Genomic DNA, 27655 nt, shown 5'->3' with positions numbered 1-27655 from the left:
ATTATGTCCACAGATAGACAGGCTCAATATCGTTAGTGTTGTAAAAGTATGGATCAACATACCCCAATACCACAACACACAATGTCATTATGTTAACTGAACAGCTAAACTTTACATGTAAGTGAATCAAGCTGTTCAATCTTGTAATTGCACAATAACACTTTACTATAAACAAGTGGCAAGGCCGCGCGACAGGACACACACACACACACACACACACACACACACACACACACACACACACACACACACACACACACACACACACACACAGTTAGCCATTGACCCAGATCACCTTATTTGACGATCAAATGATGAAAGCTGGAGTTAATTGTCGGCTGTCGGCATCCAAGATATTTGCGAGAGCAAAGGTGGCCGGGCCACTGGTCCACCTGTAGCTCCGTCGGGGGCCTTGCTCACTTCATTTTACAGCTGAAGAGATTGTTTCAAAATATAAAACAAAATCACATTATTAATATAAAATAATACATCTTTTGACAGTTTTTGATCGATTTTATTGTGTACAATGTACATTTCGAGTTCGATGAATTCATCTTGTAGGTTAAGGTAATGTAGTAAATAAATAATTGAAACCAAATTGTCACATGTTTTTAACTACATTGCCACAAAATTAACAAATCATTTTATAAACAAGGATATCAATTGGCTTTCAAAACTTCTAACAACCCCGGCCTTATGATCAAAAACAAAAGTAATTCAACAAACCAAAATATAAATTCAAAATTTAACAAGAAAAGAGTATACAAATTAAATTACAATGATTGTCAAAACCAATATATAGGACAAAACGGCCAATCCTTAAAAATTAGATTTAATGAACATATAAAATCATTGAAGACATCATCAAATTCAAAATATACTGACCATTTAAATGACACCGGCCATACATACACAAACCTCTAAAACAATCTTGAAATTTTACACACATGCAAAAATGTCACCTATTGTTAACTTTAGAACGTTTTGATATTTACACAAGTACCAAATTAATCCTAATGTATCATTAAATGACAGAGATTTTCTAACAAAATATTTACTACTCGATGGACTTTCAAACGATACAAATTGATTACATACAAAATTAAATAATAAATTTAGTCGCCAAGGTAGTCAAAAACAGATGACAATGAAACCAAAGTTTCAATTATTTATTTACTACATTACCTTAACCGACAAGTACCTGAAGATGAATTCATTGAATTCGAAATGTATCTCGTACACAATAAAATCGATCAAAAGGTGTATTATTGTATATTATATACCAAACAGTTTTCGAGGCTACATCTCTTATATCTCATTATTATAATTTCATCATAATATTACCTAATATTACTAAATTTATACTAAAAACGTATGATTTACAAATTCCTCAAAATGAAAACTTGGTGTAATACTCCTACTAAATTCAGTTTCTTGAGTAATTAATTATTTTATACCTAATACAACTTTACACTATGATGTATCAATTGTATTTCAATTTGTAGTTAGTTGTATCCAATATCATACGAATATCGTGAATGGCAGTAAAATGACGATTTAAGTGAAATGCAGTGTCACTTACTTTACGATTACAATTTTATTCTCCATCGTTCTGCTTGAGACGAAGCAGTACATGAAATATTTCTAATCATATCCTTTATTAATGTTTTTATAATGAAAGTTTTAGAATGAGTTCCTGCCAGACGTGCACACGTTGATACAACAATGATTCGTTTTAACTTATTGAAGGGTATACGCGTCCACTAAATTCAGCTCAATACTACCTAGCTTTTATATTCATCTATTGAAACACAAAACTGATGATTAGCTTTATAATGAGTCAGAGTAACAAATTCATTTAATTACTTTCCTGATTTTAGATTCATTTTCGAGAATACTTGGTTCATATAATAAAGATATTACTTCCCTACTTGGTCAAGCCCGGTAGTTCATACATTTTCCTAAAGATGTAAATTAAAAATACATAGTATTTGTATAGTGTTTATAGAAAACAATGTCTTTAGCTTTGTAGGAAAGAGGGTTCATGTGAAAAGAACATTCTCGGGAATCCTCATTTGAATGTTTCGGTAATTAACGGACTTTTATTATCGACAACGGATATTTAGATTACCTAAAGGTAATAAATCCACTTTCAAAGATTCCTTTCTGTGTGCTGGACCCAAGTGTTTCAATAAATTACTTCAGCATCTTAAAATTATTCAGAACTTAGCAAAGTTTTGCAAGAAGCTTAAGATCTACGGGAGCATGATAGTTTAGAATTTTTCTCAGTAGCATTTAGATAAAGTAATTTTTTTCTTCTCCGCTCCTTATGATACCAATTCACCAAAAGATGATATCATACGTGTTGGTGTAGTTAGGTTACATCTGTTCATATGTCACACGTTAAAACTTTATATGAGAATACTCAGTTTGTTTAAAAATTAATTTATCCTACAATTTTATCTTTGCCAATTTGATTACCAACAAGACCAGTGAGAAAATATTCTCTAACGCCTTAGTCTAATCCCATGGAGCGGCAAGAACTATTATCGAATTCAATTTTGCCTATATAGAAATTATCCGAAGTTGATGGGACTAAACCTGTTTCGGATAGGGAGGACTACCATTAAAAACTTTTTTCCGGTTGGTAATGATATATAACTGAGCAGAGGCATCACGTATGCGCTTGCGTTTTCTATTTTCAGCCTAGAATGCAATCAGTTCATAGCGGGAAGGAAACTAATAGAATAACTGTGTATACTGCACTAAGAATATTTATTCTAATGTGGTTTAGATAGCCGCATTTTGGTTAATCTCGTCCCTAAATGAACATAACCCCTTGACATGGCTTGGCAAAAATAGCCTCATAATGAATTATAACCAACCCCACAACCAGGTTGGAAATTATCATGAGAATTGAGTTACAGTACATAGCTTAGTAGTTGAATGTAAAATGATTCTCCAAGAGATGTTGGCAGCTACAAAGAAAGTCTACATTTGGAGGGAGGGATTTGATGATAAAGTGTGATCATTTATATATTAGCCTAAATAAGGTTGAGTTAAAAAATATATTTTTGTTAAGAATAATTAATATCTATGATATTACAATACCATTTATGTGTATGATTTTAATTTTGTCTAAAAACACAATATATATTTGTGCTGTTTCTTTGATCTCTGTGGTATTTAAAGTTCAAACTTCCATAACGAGGTATTTGAATATATATGCGTGTGTATATATATATATATATTCACTTACTAATCAATATATATATATATATATATATATATATATATATATATATATTTATTACAGTATTTGTCCCATTATACTTCTTATTAATTTCTTAACGATACATTTATTACAAACTTTGTTTTACTCTCCATACACTTTACAATGGTGTACGTCATTATAGTTCATATATTTCTACTATATACACTCCATGTAAAAGTATTATACAACACTTTTTTACAACTAATATGTTGTCACCAAAGAGTTAGCAATCCTTGATTCAAAACTCAAACCCTTGTAAAATATATCTAAATTATTTGTAATAATTAACACACAGCTCACATGCTAAAATCTTATTCTAGAGTACGAAGGCTTTAAGTTAGATGAAATATTAATCTAAAATGTAATTTGAAATCAATCAAATGATTGACTTATTAAATGTTATTTCAGGTAATTATACATTTTTTGTAAGTTTGAAGAACTCAGCCAAATAAAACTAACCATATAAAACATATGAAACTACCATTGAAGGTCAATTAGTGAAGAGAAATTCTTACAGTATTGAAGAAACATTCTATGCTGTCATTTGGTTGTTATAAAAAGTTTGTAAAACTGCTGTATCAATTAAACAAAAAGTATCACTCACTAAAAATTAACCTTATAAATATAATTAATTAGTGTATGGATCACTTAACACCCAATCTTATGGTCAATATGGATGATTCCATCATTAAATTCGAATCAAGTTTTGTGTACACCTTGCTTGATACTCATTCAGAAATATTGAATGATTATGTATTTTTAAGGAAATAGTAAACAAGATTGAAATTACTAGTAAAAGCCATGTTTTAAGTGATATAATATCATGTTGTGCACCCCAAAGTCTCCTGATAATTATTTATAAGTTCTTTTTGAAACAATAAAATCTACATATAAACATAGTAACTTAAAGGCTACTTATTGTTCAATTAGGGATACTTTACCTTTTCAAAGGGTGGGTCTATGTGGATTTGGTGGGAATTATTTAGGCAAATGTGCATATAATTTAAAAATCTTGATGAAATAATATCAATGGTATGAAATACTGTTCAATAAGCAAATCTATTATAGAGAGAGGCAGAGTGGGCTTAAATGGAATTCCCATAAACAATAGTTTTTATATTCAGACCCTGTTGCAAAAAGCGTCTTAATAGTTTGTTTGGACGACCACCATTAATAACATATAAGTTTTTGGATTTCACATGCTGTTCAGTTTATTTTTTTCTTAACTACTGAATTCCCTTTTGTAGTATTTATTTATAAAATGATTACAGACTATTCAATATAGATATTTATCAGATTTGTGTAAAGTTTATATTTTTGTATGATATAGTTATAATTTGATATATGATATAAACCATGACCTAAGTTTTCATCTCGTATTTTTCACTTATCAGTGGAAGTTGAAGGTTACTGGTGGCATGTAAAAATATGTTTATCTCATTCTTTCTGCGAAGTGATTCTCTTAAATTTCAACAATTATCAAGCCATCTCAGCAACTTTTGACAACCTCGTTTGATATATTTGAAGTTAAAAAAGCCTTACAAAGCCACTTAATACATTTTTTATAGAGAGTAGGATATTAAAATAATTTTGCATTCAAACTGGTATATTTACAAATATAATATTTTTACATTTTATGGCACAACCTATTTTTACGCACTATCTCAATATTGGCACTTAGTTGTATTGATATGTATATAGCACTTCTTATTATTATTTACAAAATATATCATAATTTAATAAAAATGTAAATATCGATAGTCTAGAAGCAAATTCCACAAAGTATAAACAATATATTATTGATATTAAAAACTACAAAATGTGTGGACTATTTCAGTTGTTACGATATTTCTAGTAACACAATTCATCTATCAACATTACTATACAGCATTTAATGTTCAAATGCTAAAGAAGTTTGCTTAGTAATTGATTTATCTTACCAATTCTTTAACATTAAGTTCCAAAGCTGCTACAAACATTATTGTTGGTTGTAAACACCCCTGTATTACAGATTTAATGTTACTAATAACTGACATCACAGTGTTTTAAAATGAGCAGGGCCAAATATCTTTATTATTCGAATATTCTTTGTATAATAATGCAATATATGGACATAGGCTTGTATTGTTTAAAATGGATTGAAGCTTAAATTCAGGTACAACAAATATTAAAGAATCATACGAGTCAACACTTGTATTGAATTTGGAATGTTAATACAAATGCATTGATTCGGTTTGTTACACTAACAACTTATAACATAAACACAAAAAAACATTGATTATTTACTATAAATAATTACAACCATAGTAAAGAGTATATTTATTATTATAAGAACACTCTTTGTAGTAATACTGTCTTCTAAACAAAGTCTATGCGAAAATGATCAGAAAATTTCGTAAAGTCAAACACAGGTGGTTTTACAACTTAAATTTTCTTAAACAGGTTTGAATAACAATTAAGTTATAATATAAGATATATTCCCTAAATTAAATGCCCATTGATTAAAAAAGATTTTCTCTTACAGTACACTATTTACTGATAATTTTATCCGTGGTCGTTATAATTAATTAAAATAATAACCATGATAGGGGAGTAAATGCACATAAAAATATATTGAGACATTACCTTGCTTTGATTTTAAACATAATTTATAAATACCATTCATTTCTAACTCATATACATGTTATCAGAAAATCTATATAGCTCTCTTTGCCTTTTGTAAGTGCAGAGGACAATAAAACAACTAATTATTTAATTATTTATGACACTTATTTAAAATATGTTTGAGTTTGGATAAAACTATGTCTCTAAGCGATACACATAAAATTTACCCTCTTTAGTAATTTTTGAATTTTAAATTTTAATGTAGATTTAAATTTGACAATTAGAATATTTGATTAATCCCATGCAATCTTTATGGTATGTGTATATATAAACACTTTTCCTGCATGATTGGTTTTAAATCCGAATATTTTTAAACATACACAATATCACAAAAAATAAGTGTTAAAGTAGATAAAAAATCTAATTAAATTATATGAAAGAATACGCTTATTTAAATTATCTTATTTTAATTAATTACTTTCTGTGTAAGAATTTCAATAATGTATAATAGGATGTAGGATTGTAGATAATGAAATTTTGTAAATTTTAAATAACTCTAGAGAATATAATTATTTTTAAATCATGTAACTTTTTGTATAAGAATTAGTGAAATGATTCAAAACAATGAAACTGTACAATAAGAAAACTGTAACAATTACAAGTCTGCCTAAACTTTTAATTTGAATTTCATTTTCGAACATTGAAACAATGTAATCTTTTTCTAAAGTTTAATGCGTAAGAAGAATAACACTATAGACTCACATTTTTGTGTAATCCATGAGAACAAACAACTCACAAGTCACTGTTGGAACACTTAAGTACTAAGGAACTCGTCGAAATCAACTTTTGAAAAGTTAAGATCGTCCCAGTCTTCTAACACTGGAATTGACTGGAGCTGGAGGCTTATTGGGGTAAGACCAGCGAACCTGGAATCTTGCACCAGTGGCGTCAGTTGGGATGTGTAGGATGGCGAAGGATCTAGAACCTCGAGATCCTCCAGTGCTGACCTGCTGGAGATCTGATAAGGGGGAGGATTCGCTGTAGACGTAGTATAGCTTCCAGTAACAATTTGTAGGTTGTTCTTTTCACTATCACTGATGCCATCACATGTAGAAGCTGTGTAGTCACTTTTTTCCAAGGAAATATTCCACGCAGAAGTTTTCTTTCTGGATGAATCGTCTGACAAATTGAAAGAGGAACTGCTCGAAAAAGGCGAAACACAATGTGCAGGTGATTCACGAGGAAGGTTTGTCACAAGGAATGATTCTGAAAAGTCTGAGTTGTCACTAGTAGATGTGGGGGTGTAAGAATCTCGGAAGTCTGGAGGCGTAAGTGTGTACTCACTCAAAATAGAATCTTTGTCGGACTCCCCGTCAGAATCTCTCAAAGCGTTGCTGAGAACGGTGATGTATTTCATTGCCAAGCGCAAAGTCGATATCTTGGTATTTTTCTCGCTTGGATTATCACACTTTGTGCTGATAAGGGGAATTGATTTTCGAAGAGTTTCAAAAGCTTCGTTTATCTCTCTCATTCTAGACCTTTCACGCGCATTCGCGGTTTTCCTGCGGTACTTGCTGAGGGGTAGTGACTTCGACTTGGAGGGCCTCTGGACTCTCCCTCGTGGTTTCCTGGCGTCCTCTGGGATGTCGTCAGCATCAGCTGGTTTTATGGCACACCTCGGCCTCAAAGAGTACCCTTTCTTGTCAGTAGAGTTGTTGTTAGCGTCTAGATCCACTTCCATTTTACAATTACTCTTAGTTCATGATCTAAATTCTATCACTTCACTTAATTTTTTTATTTCAAAAGGAGTGATATTGTAGTGCAACAACTAAAATTTATGACAATATTAAAATTTTAAGTATGAGTTATTAGAATAAGGATAATTATGAAAAATAATTCCGTTTTAAAAACTATGTGATTTGAAATAAGAAATACACTGAGTCAATCCTCAGGATTCACTTTGTACTTGAACTCGTCACTGTTCAGGGGAGCAAGTGACGTGACGCGCACAGATGGGATAGCGGCGGCGGACTGAGACTACGGAATCACGGAGTGAGCTCTAGAGGTCGCCGTACAAGAAGCAAGTGCTCCAGAAGGGAGGGGAGAGGTCTGTGGGAGCGAGGTGCCTCGATCTATTGACTCATATCCCACTCACCCACATCCATATTAGCGCCCTCTGTTGCACTCTCGCTCGTTCATGTCACCGATACGATAGAAACTCGGAGCTGTAAGATTTGATGAGCTTGGAGAAATTATCTGCATGGAATGAAATAAGAACAAAAAGATCGACTGTTCCCAGTGTCAAATCTTAAGAGGGAATAATTCGAAAATCTATTTACTCTTGTAGTGGAATTAATTTTAGCAAATACTAAAAAGTCTCTCAATAACTAAAACTTATAAATCACTGTTAATGTCTTTTGAGCCATTAACGCTCATAGGAAAACAGTTGGTTAAAAAAATAATAGTAATAATACAATAAAATAATAATTTAATATAACAATAAAAGATTCAATATCTTCTAGCCTACTAACTGACGCTAGTTTGTCAATAATGTATTTTAAAATATATGATGGTTAAGAAAGAACTTGTTAAAATTTCACACTAAAACATAGATTTAGCAGAATTTTGACAAGATCGGTATGGAAGCATTTAATGAAAAGAAGAGCAAAGCTTAATATAGATACAAAGGACATTGGCTAAATGAGTGATAATATAAGAGTTTAAACAACAATCTGACACCTGTCGAGCGTAAATTGCTGCGTGAGGCTTGTCTGGGTAGGAAAATAAAACAGTACACATTGATTTGTGTGAACGGTAGCAGAATGTTTCTGCGGAAAAATCAAAGTGATCCAGCGGTTAAGATAAAGACAGGGGAGGACCTGAAAAAAATACTTGAAATATACCTCATTACAATACAGTTATTCTATTAGTTATATGAATGATGTAAAATTAAAAAATATATTTCATTGCTTTAGTTTAGTACTCGCAAAAGTGTTTTTTTTTGTATGATAACTTTGACCATTAGGTGCATATTTAATGTTTATATTCAATTCTCGTATTTTATTATGATAGGCAATCATAAAAATGTATCATATCATAATGAACAGTCAAATAGTGTTATAGATAAATTTAGCAATTCTAAGGGTTATTTATTGGTAGCTAATGTTAATGTAGGGAATCCCTGGTCTCATAGAGAATCCTTTATTAGCCAGTTTGAAGGTACTTTTGACATTGTGGTAGTTTCTAAAAGTTTTAACTCAGTGTTGTTATGACACCTTATAATGCCGAATGCTATAATTTTCAGACAAGACCAAGAAGGGAAGAATAATAGCTAAATCACAACTCTTGTACTGTAAAAAAATCAGAATATATAGTATTAGAAGTGTCTTGGGGTGGAAGTTTTTATTAGGTGAAGTATCACCATCAAAAGCAGGATATATCGTTTAATTGTTTGATATATAATTGGAATTTGCTTTCAACGTATTCTAATGTGCTAATGATTGATTTTAACGTAAATTTCAGTCCAGATAGAATATTTAATGTCAAAACCCAATTTGTCAATCCTATAGATAATTTAAATTTTTAAATGTTTCCCATTCAATCCCACTTTTCCCTTGCCAACATCGGGTACCTTATTGAACTTGTTAATTTTCATTGGTACTTCTAACTGTTTTGGTCAAGGTTTATTACGATTTAATATACAGGGTGTAACCAAAACTTTAGGCTGGGTATGCATTTTCAGATTTTACTCGAATGTGTGATTCTAAGCTAAAAATGAAGAAAATATTTACCAATTTCTACTTCGTTTAGCAGCTGTACGCCATTTTGATGTGTTTTATTTTTGAAACTTTTATCTTTGTTGTTATCTTTACGATTGTTACTAAACGGGTCTATGTATTATATCTGAAAAAAGTTTTTTAATTAGTTTTAATATTTGTAAACATTATATATATATATATATATATATATATATAAATTTGTGTCAATAACCTTATTTAATTTCAATAAATATTGAATCGCAAAAAGTACTTGCTCCGCCGGGACTCGTACCCGGATCTCTCACTTGCCGGGTGAATGTGCTACCATTACACCACAGAGCCCTCACTTTTTACAAATCAATTATTTTGTATTTGGCCTTTTCTTTCACATATGTGTTCAAATAACCAAACTAACATATGATCGGAAGACCAAATACCTGTCAAATGACTTCTATTTACACTCATTAAATTTGTATAAGTGTCAATAGCCTTATTTAATTTCACCAATACGCTCAAACTGTAGTGGTAGTTGGGCAAACAATGTGAGGAAATGGGATGAATACAAAATACGAAAGCGTTATATTTACTTCACATGTGACTTACTAAAATATTGAGTAACAAGAGAGGTTTTGGCAAGTCAACACTCAAGACCGGACCTACAACCTGTTGTTACTGAAAGTAAAATACTGTTCTCGGTATTTCCCTCCATCTCTTTTTACGAAAAAATGTCTTTCACAATGCTAAGTGAGTACTATATTAGTCTGTAGAGTTGTCAAGAATGTCAGCTGAAGTGGCACAGTGATTGAAATCTGCAAAAAATTGCTCCGATAAACTCTGTAAAATAGTCGTAAAAGGTTTTGCTACTTCGCTGCAGTTGGTCAAGGTACTTGCACTAGTTCACTTTTCTTATTGCAACTTCGCTGTTAACGACATGTCTGCAGCACTTAGCAATAAACTCAAATATTACAAAGTTATCATTTGAGGCAAACGATACTATAAAGCTTTTATTGTTAAGTGAGTTCAGAGGTTAAAAATATAAAGTACTCAATTTGAAAAAAATAATTCTCCAGTTTTTTAATCTGAATTTCTAAATTACTTTTTCAACAGATTCCAGTTCATTTATAAAAAATTGCGAGCATCACAATATCGTTACTTTAAGTCCTCCGTAATTGAATGGCATGTCATACAAAATAAAAGCAACTAAAATTGTGTTGACCAACACCATCTGGTTTTAACTTTAGGAAGGATACAGAAAATATATAATGAATTTTAATACTAATTCTGTCAACAAACGTGTCATATTTAATCTGTTTGAGTTTGGCCCACCCAACCACCTACATAGTCAAAAATTTCACGAACAACAATCAGTTGTGGCTTCAAACTAAGATACATGTTTTACAAGAACAAAAATCTAGTTATTTATTGAGAATTTATAAAATATCATATATTTGAATTACTACCTAATAACAGGAAAGAAAAATTATAAGACATACAACAATTTAATTATTTGAACCTTGGGTATAAACCACTTGAAATATTCTAAACGATTTTTGTTTATCTATATTTAAAGAAATACAAGAAAATTATGTCATCTCGTATAAAGGCGGACAGATACATAATCTTTTTAATTGCTATAAACACTGAAATACTGTGACATAAAATTAATCTGTTCACGCCATGAATAACCTTTTTCACGCCGTGAAAAATGAATTTATTTCTTAATCGTTTCTAAGTACATAATTGTTTTTCTGAATAACTTGCGTCAAATGGTATATGCCTAATAACAACCAAATAACAATAACATACATTACGACAAACAAACTATAACAAAGATTCAGAAAACTGTAAAAACTGTGAAAACATTTTAAAGCAAGTCAATACATAAATACAAATTATGTAAGTAAAATATATAACAGTTCTAAAACTTACAAACTAAAATGATTCCTTAGTATCATCTTAGTTGCTTTTGTGGTATACATTTTACTTTTTTATTTTCTTTTTAAACATGCTAACAGTATAAGTTTTTATGGTGTCAGGGAAGTAATTATACAAGGTTGGGTCAAAGTAGCTGAAGCTTCTCCTCCCGACCTTGTTTTCGGTCTTGGCGGTAGCTCCTTTGAGTGATCTCTTCCCGATACAATTTGGGTCCCGATACAATATATCGACGCTTTCCAAGACATAGGTATTTTTGAGCCATAAATTTTGTCAGGACCACGTATACGTCTTCCATTAGGGCCAAACCGACTTTTTCTCTAAAGGGAGATATATGTCCCAGCCGATTCAGAGAAAAAATTCACCTAACGGCCGAGATTCACACTTCTTTAATCCTACAAGCATTTCCCTGAGATACTATTTCCGCATGCAGGGTAACAGTAGTAAAACACAGACAATATAAGTGATTGCATGATCAGCAGGCTTTTCGGACCCTTGAACTATTTCTAAATCTATACATACCCCTCTGTCTACACAAGACACGCTGTGCAGTATACGTTACGTGGTCACTAAAAGTAGGATGTACATGTACGTGATTACTTGATGTAGTTTACTATAATATAAATACAAGATGGCCCAAGTACTATTGGTTTGTAAGTTTAACCCATGATTAACCCACAAGTAAAAGCTTGCTTCTAAATATGAGTTATAGGAGTACATTCATTGTGATGTTATTAATATCACAATGCATATGGAACTTTAAATCATCAGCGTATAGTTTTGTTTGAAAAACAATAGAATTGCTGTCTTTATATATATATATATATATATATATATATATATATATATATATATATATATATATATATATATATATATACACAGGGTTTTCATCAATGAATGGTGCAATTTTGAATGCTTATAAACAATTTGCTATGCAAGGTAGAAAAAATATGGTTGGCACCTCTGAATCCTTCAGCTCAATTAGTTTTATTGCTCTGTGTTAGAAAACAGCTGTTTCATTGTTGTTGGTTAAATTGTGCAATAACTTCAAACATTTGATTCTGATCTAGAAACATGTTTTCTAATCAAGAAAAAGCAAAGTGTGTGCTATTGTTTAGTGAATTAAGGTCTTCTGTTTTAGTGCAAAGGGCTTTTAGAAGATTATTTAACAAAGATCCACCTCATAGAAACAACATTACGCGTTGGAGTAAACAATTCGAAGAAACTGGATCGGTACAAAAACGGAAGTCTTCTGGGAGACCGACTGTATCAGAGGTAACAATTCAAAACGTTAGAGAATCTTGTCTTAGATGACCACAAAAATCTCTTCCACGTCGGAGTCTGGAGCTTGGAATCCCAGTGACAACTCTGCATAGAATTTTGCATAAAAGGCTGCATTTTCATGCCTATAAAGTTCAACTGTTGCATGGGATCAAACCGAATGATAAAAATAAACGTGTGGAGTATGCAACTTACATCTTAAATCAGATTGAAGAAAATGAATCATTTTTAAATGATGTTATGTTTTACAGATGAGGCAACTTTTCATGTTAACGGGTGTGTTAATAGACACAACGTTCGAATTTGGGGTTCTGAACATCCTCATGAGATCATATAAATAATCCGAGATACACCAAAAGTAAACGTCTGGTGTGGACTGACTAAAAACAAAGTAATTGGACCTTTTTTCTTTGCCGAGAAAAGTCTTAATGGTAATGTGTATCTGGACATGCTAGAGAATTTTGGTTTTCCTCAAATTGACGAGTTTTATAATGTCAATATGGTGTATTTTCAACAAGATGGTGCGCCACCCCATTATAAGGACTTTGTTCGTGATGCTTTGAATGACAAGTTTGGACAAAGATGGATAGGTCGAGGTGGCCCAATAGCATGGCCTCCTGGAAGCCCGGATTTGACTCCATGCGAGTTTTTTTTGTGGGGATACGTGAAAAACATTGTTTATTCTCAGAAGATCCGTGATTTAGCTCATTTAAAGGAAAGGATTTATGAGGCAGTATCATCGGTTACAAGAGACATGCTGCACAGTGTATGGGCCGAGATCGACCATAGATTAGATGTCTGCAGAGCTATCGGTGGTGGACACATTGAAATGTACTAAATGTATCAGTATAAAATTGTTTTTTAACTAGGATTCTAATGAAATAAGTATTTTTAATGTACTTCGTACGGTTCTTTTTTTATTTTATGTTTAAATTGCACCATTCATTTATGAAAACCCTGTATATATATATATATATATATATATATATATATAAATTTCAATAAACATTGAATCGCAAAAGTACTTGCTCCGCCGGGACTCGTATACTTTAAAATTTTGAAGTCTTTTCCTTGACTCAAAATATCTTCAAATAGGTTAATCATAGACACGTCTATGATCTCTATATATAAAATACAAAGCCCTCACTCACCCATTACTGATTCTCCAACTTTCAGATATCCCAGAAAGTTAACACTTAGCACACGTATGTCTCATAACATGAATTGAACATTTAAAGCATTTTCGTAAAGATCAATCATCCAAAGAGGTTGAAATGGGGTTGTAATCTTAGAACACCTATAATTATTTTCTAAATTTCCCGAAAAAAAGAAATTTGCCACACACGTGTCTTATGCTCTCAAAAGACAAGTTTATTAAGACTAAGCATAGGCGTTGGAACCCTTAGAAGAGCTATACTTTTATTTTTCCAACTTCCTAATATACTAGAGAAATGACATTGGAAATATGTACCTCATGACTTACATAGATAATCAAAAGGAATTTCATTACCTTAAACATTCCGTAAGGCTGAAATTGGATTACAACCTCTCGAAATACTATATTTCGTTTTTCAAATCCTTGATGGGCTACATAGACAAACATCTGACACACGTGTGTTTTAAGCTATCGACATAATATAAATAGAATATTTTTCATGAAGATCAACCGCCCATAGGAATTGATTTGCGGCTGCATCCCCTGTAAAAAACAATTTTGTTGTTCAACTCTCCGATATCTTACAATTATGCTATTTGACACACACGTGTCTTATGCTCTCATCAGATAAATTAAAGTTATGTCATCAGAATCAACCAGTAATAGAGGTTGAAATCTGTAGAAGAATTATAAAACATATATCTTATCTAGAAAGGTGAAACGTGACATGCATGTGTATTATGCCCTAGACAAAGTACATATATCCGAAATAACTGAAACTGGAAGTAGATTATACTGGCCATTATGGTCGCTTTGCAATCTAATAGATTATTTAGACCAACTTATATGTTTTCTTAGTCGGGGCAACAATGAAAACGGTACTACGATACCGAATGTAAAGTAAATTAAAGTAAAGAAGTCTTATTTTATTTTATCAGGCGAAGTTAGGGCTAAGAAGCTCTCTCTAACAGAAGCTGGGGACCAATAGCTTAAAAGTGATTTCCGAACTACCAATGGCCTGGCAGGCGGGCTGCTTGCAAGGATAGGATCGTTCAGCGATCAGCCATCCAAGCAGCAGTCACGCTCGACGTTGCTTGATCTGGTTAACTTGCGATAACCACCGTACCCACTACACTGCGCCATTGTCACGAATGTAGTCATTTTTTTAACAGCAAACGGCAGTATGGCGCCAGAAATACCTCATATCGGAAGAAGATTATTTTAAATGTAAGTATACGGTAAGTTGTACGGTTCTAAGAAGACATTTTAGGCCAGTTTATGTGATCTAGTATTTATTTTTTTTCTTGATCGGGACCACAACGATACTACCACTGCACTTCAAAAGCACCTTATACCTGAAGTAAATAAATTCTTATTATATATTTCTTAATAATTGTAGCAAAAAAAACAAACGCTACTACGGCACTGGAAGTAGATTACAATAGCTAGAAGTAGACTCAAGTTGCCTACAAATTCAGGCCTCATAAATTTTCTCTTTTAACTTAATTTTAGTTATTCTGAAATTAATTATGAAATTGGAATATCTGCTAGGGACAATAAGTTCTTTTCAAGAGAGTCTATTAAGCTATTATAAATAATATACCTAAGACGTACCTGTTTTTAATTGCCAGTATATTGTATAATCCAGACATTAATTTCATTGACGGGATTTCCTGCGGACATATCAAACAGATAATAATTTGTTAAATCTCCCGACAGACAACAGGAAATTTAGCCAGCCTAATGAGCAAATTGTCGCTCAGCCGTGGTTTGACAGATTGCAGAAATGAAGTTTTATGCAAATGAAACATCTACAAATAAACTCCTTCTAGAGACATCTTGACATATAATACTTATACGTTTGGCTCATTAGGTTAGGTGTCATAGCAATATATGAATAATAATAATAGTCTACAGAGTTTTCTTTTTAGTCATATTTAAAAAAAAACCTTATTTACTTATATTCAGTTTGTTTACACATTTATTTATTCAGCTATTTCTTTTTGCCCTTATGGTTACCCATAAGAGCAATATAAAAATGTTCGCTAAAGCTCAGCTACACCCAATAGAATCCATTGTTGCCTATATAGAAAGGGAGCTTCATGCAAAATTTAAAGTCTTTAGGTCAGTTTCTTTACAGATAAAGATAAATTATATTATTCACTTCTTGTATCAGTAATGTTCAGTGAATAAGAATCGTAATAACTGTAAAATGATTGTAAATCTCCATCAAACGTTTCGCTTTTCCAGTTACAGCGAGTTCGGTATTTAATGCTATTTAGAAAGTGCACATGGACAAGGGTGCGTAATAAACCTGTATAACTACTACCACCTATTAGTTAAATTATACCCGCTCTATGTACAGACATAACTGCGGGCTTCACGACCGGGCTTGTAGCATCCTCGCCGGGAATAATTATTCCATCACCCGCATAATCAACACACGATTCTGCTGTGAAAATATATCTTTCAATAGTTATAAACAATGTTCAATTGTTTAACTGCTCACATTCTCACGCCACAGCTGGGGAGTGTAACTGCAGTCAAGAGTATTACAAGTATCGTACGGGTTGTCTATTGTATTATTGTAGCACAGCCCTTGTCGTATTCATAGAGAGAAGGTATATCTGTCAATAGTTATAAACAATGTTCAATTGTTTAACTGATCACATTCTCACGCCACAGTTGGGGAGTATAACTGCAGTCAAGAGTATTACAAGTATCGTACGGGTTGTCTATTGTATTATTGTAGCACAGTCCGTGTAGCATTCATAGAGAGAAGGTATATCTGTCAATAGTTATAAACAATGTTCAATTGTTTAACTGATCACATTCTCACGCCACAGTTGGGGAGTATAACTGCAGTCAAGAGTATTACAAGTATCGTACGGGTTGTCTATTGTATTATTGTAGCACAGTCCGTGTAGCATTCATAGACAGAAGGTATATCTGTCAATAGTTATAAACAATGTTCAATTGTTTAACTGATCACATTCTCACGCCACAGTTGGGGAGTATACCTGGAGTCAAGAGTATTACAAGTATCGTACGGGTTGTCTATTGTATTATTGTAGCACAGTCCGTGTAGCATTCATAGAGAGAAGGTATATCTGTCAATAGTTATAAACAATATTCAATTGTTTAACTGATCACATTCTCACGCCACAGTTGGGGAGTATAACTGGAGTCAAGAGTATTACAAGTATCGTACGGGTTGTCTATTGTATTATTGTAGCACAGTCCGTGTAGCATTCATAGAGAGAAGGTATATCTGTCAATAGTTATAAACAATGTTCATTTGTTTAACTGATCACATTCTCACGCCACAGTTGGGGAGTATAACTGCAGTCAAGAGTATTACAAGTATCGTACGGGTTGTCTATTGTATTATTGTAGCACAGTCCGTGTAGCATTCATAGACAGAAGGTATATCTGTCAATAGTTATAAACAATGTTCAATTGTTTAACTGATCACATTCTCACGCCACAGTTGGGGAGTGTACCTGGAGTCAAGAGTATTACAAGTATCGTACGGGTTGTCTATTGTATTATTGTAGCACAGTCCGTGTAGCATTCATAGAGAGAAGGTATATCTGTCAATAGTTATAAACAATGTTCAATTGTTTAACTGATCACATTCTCACGCCACAGTTGGGGAGTATAACTGGAGTCAAGAGTATTACAAGTATCGTACGGGTTGTCTATTGTATTATTGTAGCACAGTCCGTGTAGCATTCATAGAGAGAAGGTATATCTGTCAATAGTTATAAACAATGTTCAATTGTGTAATTGCTCACATTCTCACGCCACAGCTGGGGAGTATAACTGGAGTCAAGAGTACTACGGGTATCGTTTCGGTTGTCTATTGTATTATTGTAGCACAGTCCTTGTCGCACTCATAGAGAGAAGGTACGTATATCTGTCAATAGTTATAAACAATGTTCAATTTTTTAACTACTCACAATCTCACGCCACAGCTGGGGAGTATAACTGGAGTCAAGCGTACTACGAGTATCTTACGGGTTGTCTATATATATATATATATATATATATATATATATATATATATATATATATATATATATCGGTTTCTCGATAGAACAATTTATCGATAGCTCTAACCGCAATAAATTGTTTCATTGGAGTTGTCATTCATTTAAATTTCATAGTAATTACCTATTTTTGATTAATTACATTTAAAAATATTTTAATTATTATTCTTACTCAAAGCAGCATATTTAATCCTCCAGAAGGGTGTACTTCTGGCTTCTAGATGAACCGGTTACAGCAAAAACCGATCTGTTACTAAAGTATGGCCAACTTTATGGATGTCCAGGAGCAACACATCACTAACTGCAATGTAGAGATTTTGGATTGGAAGGGTAGATAGTTAGGTCTAGTCTACTGCGGGAAATGACTGTTGGAGTAGGTGGGGCTCCCTAAGAGTTAGGGCCTTTGCTAGCTTAGACACTAAAAGGAGGCTATTATAGAGCTGGATTCCTCTTCTTCCAAGGAGACATGACTGACATTAATGCCCAAAATCTGCCCCTACCCCCAAACTTATCCATCGAAAATAACTCCGGAAGCAGCACAAAAGGTCTTTTAGGAATAGATACAATATATATATATATATATATATATATATATATATATATATATATATATATGTATATATATATATATATAGAGAGAGAGAGAGAGAGAAAATAACATGTTTAATATTCTTTGTATATGTTTGTAACTGTTTCTGTCATTAGCTGATAAATAGTAGCACTAAAACACTTTTTGCGGCAACAGATTTTATCAATGGATGGTATGTCCTGTAATAGACCACTGCATAATCAGTGGTGATACTGAGTCTATTCAGCTATAAGAGCTGTAACATTACATTTAAATACTAATTAAACCTGAAAGTACAATACCGAATTATGTTAGTTTGAATAATATGAGAGTTGCTAGTGGTTTTGTACGCATTTATTTTGCAATAAATCAGTATCATAAAAAAGTATTTTTCAAAATAGCGTTATAAATAATTCATATATAATAGTTGTATTAGGATATATGTGTTACGATATATTTTGTTGGAAACATATCGTAAAAAGAATGTGTCTTTTAATGTATAAGTGGAAATAAAAAGCCGGATGGAGAAATCTGGGTGTTTTCGAAATACGAACCTTGCATCTGTTGATGATAGGAACGTCTTTTGCGTACTAACAAATCGGAAAACCTGTATCTAATGAAGGAAACGCCCTCTGTCTACATTACGCTTTGTGAAGGAAATGGCCTTTGCGTGCTCAACATTCAAGAACTTTACGCCTGGCCCTTTGTCCAAAATCAGGAACCTTGTGTCTGGTGAAGGAAACGCCCTTTGTGTACCCAGAGATCAGGAAATTTGCCGCTGTAGGGAAGGTCCAGGGATCTATATTCTGTGGAATGGTACGATAAGGGCCGCCAAAATTCAAAACTGGCCAATCAAAAAGTTACTTGTTTATGGGTAGATACACTAAATTATTGGGTTCTTCTAAGTCGCTATTAAGATTGTAAGATATTCAATACTAATGGACACACTGTTTATCGACTTCAATTTTCTTTGAAAGGCTGCTGATATGTAGTAAAATCAGAACTATTATCAATGATTAACTTCCTTTGTATGTATAAAGGAGCGTTTTAACTTTAAAAGCAAAATTGTATGTTTTAGGATGCTACATTTTCCAAAATACTTTATGTTAAAGGTTAATAGATTACATAAATGTATAATTTATGTACCACAGGTTGTCTTGAGTAATCATTATTAATTATTAGTATACTAATTATACGAGTACTAGTCATCTGTATACTATCAGTCATCTGTATCCACCGAGCGCACTTTGGTAGATAAATTATACATTCATGTATTCTATACACCTTTAACATAAAGTGTAAATTTTATAGTATGATAAAATATGATACAGATGTTTCATGTCTAGTATATGATATTCATAAGGGCAGACTTGTGCAGATGGGCAGCACTGAAGTTGAATGGGTCTGTTGACCAACTAGATGGCGACAGTCTGTCTGCCATACTCGGACAGAGAGTGACCAGACAAGCTTCGTATATAAACGGTCCGACGCGTCGACGTGGAGAAACTTAGAAATTTTGATTCCCGCAGTTGCACCGACAGCAGATAATAGTAGGTTAACTTTTTTCATCTCTGAAATCAACTTTATATGTCTAAAATTTAACTTTGTGTCATAATATTTCATTTTATAATGTATATTATAACTAAGATGAAGTAGCCCATTGTAATGGAAGCTTATGTTTAATTCGAGTTCATAATTCCAGCATGCAAATAGAGGTGCTCAACTTTGACCTTTAATTTGGGAAAACCATGGAATGACGCCGTATCTGTAATAATGGATGAGTGACACTACAGGTTTGAATTTGAAGTGTCAGAGATAAGTTGCCGAGGTAACAGTAGTCAGGTGGGACGAAGATTTAGTTGTGTTTGCAACAAAAGGAGCCGGAAGGAGTCTGTAATACTCCAGGATAAGTTCATTTAGGCAAATGTCTGCTAACCTGAGCCAAGGTGAAAGGCAGACTCAGTTGCGTAGTTGTTTTGTAGCTGTTGTTAGGAATAGCGGCGTGAGTAATCTAGGCTTCCGTTTATATTGATAGAGAAACTTTGGACATTATATCTAAATTGTTAGTTCAAAACAAGTCGCAAAACAGGCTTAGCTGAGTTTCAATGCAATATTTTAAGTCTATAACGCATTTCATTACTGACAGATACAATGACACACAGTCATACAGCAGGAAATGTTTATATGCCCTGGCCACAGAATAGAAATTTCGCCAGCTTACTAAGTAATAGGCTTCAACAATGCTCAATCAAATTCCAACATAATAGGAAACATTCTACTGCAAAATAAAGTTTTGTGTAAAAGTTCAAGTCTACAGATGAAATTGTTCTCAAACTATCTAGCCACATGATGAATTTACATTTTAATTAGTTAAATTTTGTTTCATAAAGTATATACATAGTTAAAGTCTCAACACTATAAAATGATGGTGGATGTGTTGTGATAATTAGGTTACACGTGATCATGTGTCACATGTTAAAATCTCTTATGGGTATACTGAGATTGTTTAGCTATTCTGTTAGTTACCCATAAAACCAATGTAAACATAATCGGTAACGATTAGAAAAATGCAAGGGAGTAATATGCACCATAATCGAACTCATTCATATAGAAATGAAGCTTCATAGACACCTTCAAGTCTATATCTTAGTTCGTTTTCGAGATTTATTTTCGATAGACAGATAAATATCATATCTAAAAGGTAGACAGGCACACAATCAGAAATGAATTTGATCAATTCCCACGTGTGGTTGACGCCAAGCCCATTACTTATCAAAAGCTGACTGGGTTCGTATAGGGAGAATCTATTAGAAGATCCAAGTTGAAGTCGAAATAAGTAGTTTAATGGAGTGTTACCTTTCTTCCAGTTCCGACGTCGAGAGGTGGGAATTTGTGTACTTTTAATCAATAACTTATGAGTTTACCTTTTAATTCTTTATTATGTTAGATGACATGTTGGCGAATGTCCGTGAAAATTGGGACTAAGACTGTAAAAGGAGAACTATTTTTCATGTGTTACGAAAGTAAAGCAGGTGTTGTCAGTACACTATTAATATTACAAACACTTGAGTTTGTAGTAATAAGTAATATTTTCCATTTTATTTATTTAAATTATAAGATTTTGGTGTATCAACAATGCTATAACGAATAAAGGCAGCTTTATTTCTCTAGACCATTTACATATTTCGGCATTAATATTTACAGTACAGTATGAATATGTGAGACACCGTGGGAATGGGCTAAGACCCAGGGCGGCGCTATGTAAATCATGACCAATCAAGGAGAAAACAATGTGTTGATTAGGCGGATGAAGAATACTGTATGATGGGCGGCGAGAACTACAGTCGGACACTGGAGCTGGTCGGGTCGTGAGCACCTGGGGCGAAGCTTGGTTCGAGTTTTAATTTAATTATTACACTGCGTTAGCGTTGAAATCTGACATACTCTCTGTCTATTTTCAACTAACACAAGAAGTAAACAGCCAGTTTTTATGCCCTTTTGATTGATAAATCTCTTCCATGTAACTAGTTTATTATTTGTGCCCTCGAGCATATACGAAGAACAGTGTTTATTTTACATGTTTTAAACGGAGTTTCCTTAAAATTTGGAATTACTTTTTTGTCAGCTATCATATGTTTTAAGAATTAATTTTAAGCTAAGGTGTTATCTATTGAAGAAATAGAATTATGATATTTTCTGTATTGGAAAAATGGTGAATAAAAAACAACTGAAGTACATTTTATTTTATATCTTATTTATGTTTTGTATTATATCCCTAGCGTGGTGTCTTGTTCTTCAGTTTTGATTATTTTAAAATGTTTTATATGCAAAACTGCATTTCCTCTTTGTTACTAGTTTAAAAAGTGTGAAAAAGTTCATTAATAAATAAAAGTTTATTATGATTTATGGATTGAGAACACATATTTCATCAAATAAATCGATTAAGAGCCTATCCTAAAACAAGAGAATAAGCGGCATTTTTAAAAGAAAAATGGTAAACTCAAAGGTTTCCTAAGAACTTTTGAATATACGTACGAAATGGATTCGACATAATACACTTGCTATCAACGTACAATTTATATACTGTACATTGCGCACAGCCGACACTAATACACCATTTGTGATGGCTAATTTGTTCGAACTGTACAAATGTGAGAACGCGCTGATGTCCCTGTCTTCTCCGAACATGTACCTCTAACAAGAAGAAGATCGGCAAGAACCAGTACAATAGACTGACAATTATCGAGTCCGGTTAAGAAACTGGACTATCGCCTCGCCAGTGTTCCCAGGATCCAAGTAGGGGAAGCCGTGGTAGACAGGTTGTCGCCGGCCTCGTTCGCTTAACATACTCATTCAACAGTCGCTGTTTCGTTCCTAGAAGTTGCTGCTATCTCGGTTGGTGGTCTCTAAAGTATCTTTCACATTCATTCCATCAAGACTTGTTTATACTTCTAGTGTTGTACAGTACAAACATAAAATAAAACATAAATTAATATTTTACACTTTATTTCTCTAAATGATAATTTTAAAGCATATGCCATTAACTTCATGAAATTTGCTTAATCACCTAACAACTGGTTATATTACAAAAATAAATTCCCAGGAGAGTTCACTGGACGGTTTATACCTTTCTGTTAAATTTATACTGGGTACATCAAAGACTAAGACTCCCTTATATATCTGCAACACTATGCATGGCCAGGAGTTCAATAATGTGAAGCTCTCTTAGTGTTAAAGGATGTTGCAAGCCGGATATGGGTGAGTGAAGTCCTATGGCTGGAATAGTCCTCTTTCTTCCCATGTGACATTATAAAATATAGCCCCCTATCCTTCATCACAAGGTCTCGACAGGAGGTAGCCACTACCATCAACCCATCCTAAAAATCTTGGAAGAAAGCTCAAAGGTTCCTTTAAAAGTAAATGCAAAGATATATTTCAGAGGTTGTAATTGCATACATAAATAAAAAATCCCCAAAAATAGTACTTGGGACTGAGCAGAGGATTAAGTAAATGATTTTAATTGATTGTGCAAAGACACATTTTAGCGGTTTCCAACAGCAACAGAATGTTTCAAATATATAAAATGAATTTAATCTTGTGTTGAAATTTTTGGCGTCTCTCTCCTTACAGCAGGAAAATGCTGCAAAGAATAATGCAATTAGTGGGCAGTTTTCATTTCAATTGTCTAAGAACTGTTTGATCTAACTAAAGTTTAACGCCTCCTAGACGCATGATTGATCAACTCCGTCTCTTCCAATTGGACCCTTCTATTTGAAACATGTCCAAAAAGTACTCGAAGCAATTATTGAGTAGTTGATACAACTTCTTATCTCATCTGTCAATACGGGTATCATTGTTTCGCCATTCATAAATCGTCGAATCCGTCTCTACCCATTGGAAACACGTTCCCCTCCGCCTGCACTTGGTGGCCCTATTGCTCTTCACCATTTCCAAAAACTCGAAGCCATGATTAATCAGCTGATGCAACTTCTACACACTATCTGTCGACATATCTATGAATGTTTCACCCTCCCAGGTGAATCGTCATTCATTTACTAACTTATGTTCATCGACCTCCGTTTCTTCCCATTAAAATACGCCCACCCTCAGCCTGCACTTGTTGGAACCTTTTATTTCAGCATGTGTAACAACTAAACTAAGTAATGATTGATCAGCTGATGCAACTTCTACCCTCTATATGTTATATAATACTCGTATATCACAAACACAGCAAATTTACTAAAGTTTTAATATCCTAGAAATAATATTTTCTTACATAATCACGACAACTGATATATAATGAAAGTGGTGATTTCCGAAGTTATATAAAGTTATAAGTTTTAAGAAGTTCGGCCAGGTATTTTATTTGGTGTTATCGGCGATATAGTAATCCTGTGAGTCCTAGTTGTTCGTAGAACGATCAAGCAATTAAAAATACATACTTTTATATGCGTGCTACAAAAGTTTTTATTGAAAGTAAGCTAAACATAAATAATATTTTGTAAATTGGACTTAGCTAAGCATATCTCAGTCATTACTATATATTTTAATACAGTAGTAATAATTTCATCCTACAGTAATTTTAAAACAAAGATTTTGAAAATCTTACTTTCTTACTCATAACATACCATTCTTTCATTACCTGTACAATGGTTCTTTTCTCGCTTGGACTCTGAAAATTTATAAAGCGTTTATTACCAAACACAAACAATGTAAGATAACCATGTGCAAAAAATGTCAAGAACATCAGTAATGTAGTTTACGATACTTCGTCATCAGTAATATTTTACTATTATTTATATAGTTTATGTAATAACATAGTATAGACTTGTATACATAACTTAGTAAATCAGCAGTTTAAGTATATATTGCATAGAATGACTCTATCAAGAATAATTTTATTTTAGTTCTATGTAAAGCACCTCTTCTGGTAAAAATGGATAATGTGTTACATCAATTTATGTATATCAGAGGTAATGTAAGAATGTGGGTAAGAATGTTAGGTTAGTGTAAGATTTTCAAAATTTTTGTTTTTAAATTGCTGTAGGATGAAATAAGTACTACTGTGTTAAAATATACAATAATAACTGAGATATGCTAAGCTAAGTTCAATTTATAAAATTTATGTTTAGCTTACTCTCAATAAAAAAACTATTTTAACATGTATATAAAAGTATGTATTCGTAATTTCTTGACCTGTCTATGAACAACGAGGACTCACAGATTTATTATATCGCAGATAACTCCAAAGAAAATATCCAGCCTAACTTCTTAAAGTTCTCATTTTAATAAAGTGTATAACAAATATTGCACACGTGGTGACGACTGCTGAACATATATAGGGACTAGTAGCAAGAAAGGACTTATTGTGTTGACGTTAGACGTAATAAATACGGGTTACTGCCTAGTATCCTTGTAAAGCAGGATAAAGTTGATCCTCTTTTACGAGTCATTAAAGTAGACCAGGATAATCTGTGATTCAAGTTTAGCCATTAATATAAGAATTGGATAGCGTTATAGTGTAATTAATAAACCAACTAATAAGTGATACTATTAGGCCTCGTAATTCATTAACTGTTTACATGGTTCCTACACAAGTTGCGTAAAAGAAATATTACTAACTGAAAGCGTACTACGATTTCTTACACTTGCCATCGTTAAACGTTATACAATGTATACAACAACGTTTCGAGAGTTTAAATACATCCTCTTCATTAGGTGGAGAAACAGTAAGTGCATAGATACAGAAAGGAAAGAAACTAGTAATAACAATATTACTTATTAAATTATCACAATAATGTTTTCGATGTAGAATTTTAATATATCTAATGAATATCTCAAACCTTTTATCTAAGTTAAAAAAATACTAGTAATATATACTATCCTCTATAGCATCTTATTAAACTGCACTACACACGTGATTATCCGGAATACAAGGTTTCGGAAATTCTAGATTAACCGAATACATTTAAAAACAGAAAGTTACTAAACCAAAACTGTTTAAGAATCGTTTTATTCGGTACTACAGCATAATAATCTTATTTTATGACTACTGACTACAGTATGCCCTTCGTGAGCGTTACGTATTAACAAATTATGTGTGTTATTATCTAAACGATTCTGCATGAAAATCTTAGTACTGTAAGTATATAAAAACCTGTAAGTATTTATATAAGTATATAAAAATAACCAGCTTTCTTTCCGTAACAAATTGATTACTTGTAAGCTCTGAATAACGAACTAGTACTACCCACGCAGTAGCTGCGTAAGTTTGTGTGTGTGTGTTGTTAGCTTACAGATATCAATAACAACCGATAACAAGTTTTAGATAGTGGTCTTGTCCGAAATATGTTTGATCCCATCAATTTTGGATAATTGGGTCTCTAGTATACTCACATTAGTTATTGGCTGTTAATTGTGCAATATACACTATTCAGAGAAGTGGACAGATACTATTGTGGAACTAAATGCAAAATGAACCCCAAGCGTCTCTTCGCTTTATGGAGAAGAATTCATATTCGCTCAGCACTTTTGGAATTGCATAATCCTCTTCAAGTAATCTGATGAATTTTTTTACTTCCTATATAATATTTCAAAGTTTAGAAATGTTCTGCCTTCATGACGCCTATGGTGATTACGAGAGAGAAAAAAACAAACTGCAACTGTGAGTTATGTAGTATTACGATATTAGTATAGTTATGTTTGAATGAAATTTAAAATCCCAGGATATTTCACAACTTTTTTTATAGTCCATTTCAAAGTAACACAGATAATTGCGATAATCCACATCCGTAAGATTACTTGTGATCTACCGCTGCGCGCTGGTACAGTTAGTGGAGTTGTAGGCACTATAACCAGACAGCCTCAGGATGTGAACATAAATACTCTGGTCACAACTACAAGAACCAGTCTTGTGGGGAGGTTCAGTATTCACTAGGGTATCACACAAATCAGCGTCGATCTCACCACCTTAGACCAAAATTGGCATGTTCCTCGGCTGGATGATTTTATTGTGATCACTTTACAAAATTAATAGTGATAGTTTAAAGTGTATTAGATTTGACTCAAGCACTTACAGATCCTTTATTTAAAACTTGATATCGCTCAACAAAATTTTTTGCACTTTTATTTTGAATTATCATGCTGAATGGTAATATGACATGCGTGCTAAATGTACTTAATCTATTTACATCTAGTTTTAGTAGAATCCATTTAGAATCCAGAAAAAATAAACAATACGGTAATTTGCTCAGTCAGCGCATTTTACGCTCATTTCCAGTGCACTTTCCACGGCAAGGCCTTGAATCTAAGAACCCTTCCGGATTCAGCCTTGCACATTCATAGTAAAAACTTGGCTGCATAGAACCCTCATGGGTTAGGGCAGGGGTGCCCAACCTTTTTTACCCAAGGGCCACATTGTAAAGCCTTTATGGCCAGGCGGGCCAACATCCCAGGGGATTTGGAACCCCAAACAAAACGTATTGCCTGGGGTTTGTTCCAGAAATCTTGTGCAAAATATGATTTTTA

The 27655-nt window shown here is 33.0% G+C and overlaps 1 protein-coding gene across 1 annotated transcript; it reads right to left on the bottom strand.

Annotated features, from left to right (window-relative positions):
- Window positions 1-4862: 4862 nt before the first annotated feature.
- Window positions 4863-7937, bottom strand: LOC124357708 (helix-loop-helix protein delilah-like). The gene has a single exon (XM_046809717.1). It carries the CDS (start codon window positions 7617-7619, stop codon window positions 6693-6695), a length of 927 nt encoding a protein of 308 aa, XP_046665673.1. The 5' UTR covers window positions 7620-7937; the 3' UTR covers window positions 4863-6692.
- Window positions 7938-27655: the final 19718 nt, after the last annotated feature.

This window comes from Homalodisca vitripennis, chromosome 3 (genome assembly GCF_021130785.1).
Source record: "Homalodisca vitripennis isolate AUS2020 chromosome 3, UT_GWSS_2.1, whole genome shotgun sequence".
Taxonomy (NCBI): Eukaryota; Metazoa; Arthropoda; class Insecta; order Hemiptera; family Cicadellidae; genus Homalodisca; species Homalodisca vitripennis.
This window is presented reverse-complemented; position numbering and strand designations above follow the sequence as displayed.

Coding starts and splice junctions, on each gene's coding strand:
- LOC124357708 (XM_046809717.1), bottom strand. CDS start 7,619: ATGGAAGTGGATCTAGACGCTAACAACAACTCTACTGACAAGAAAGGG.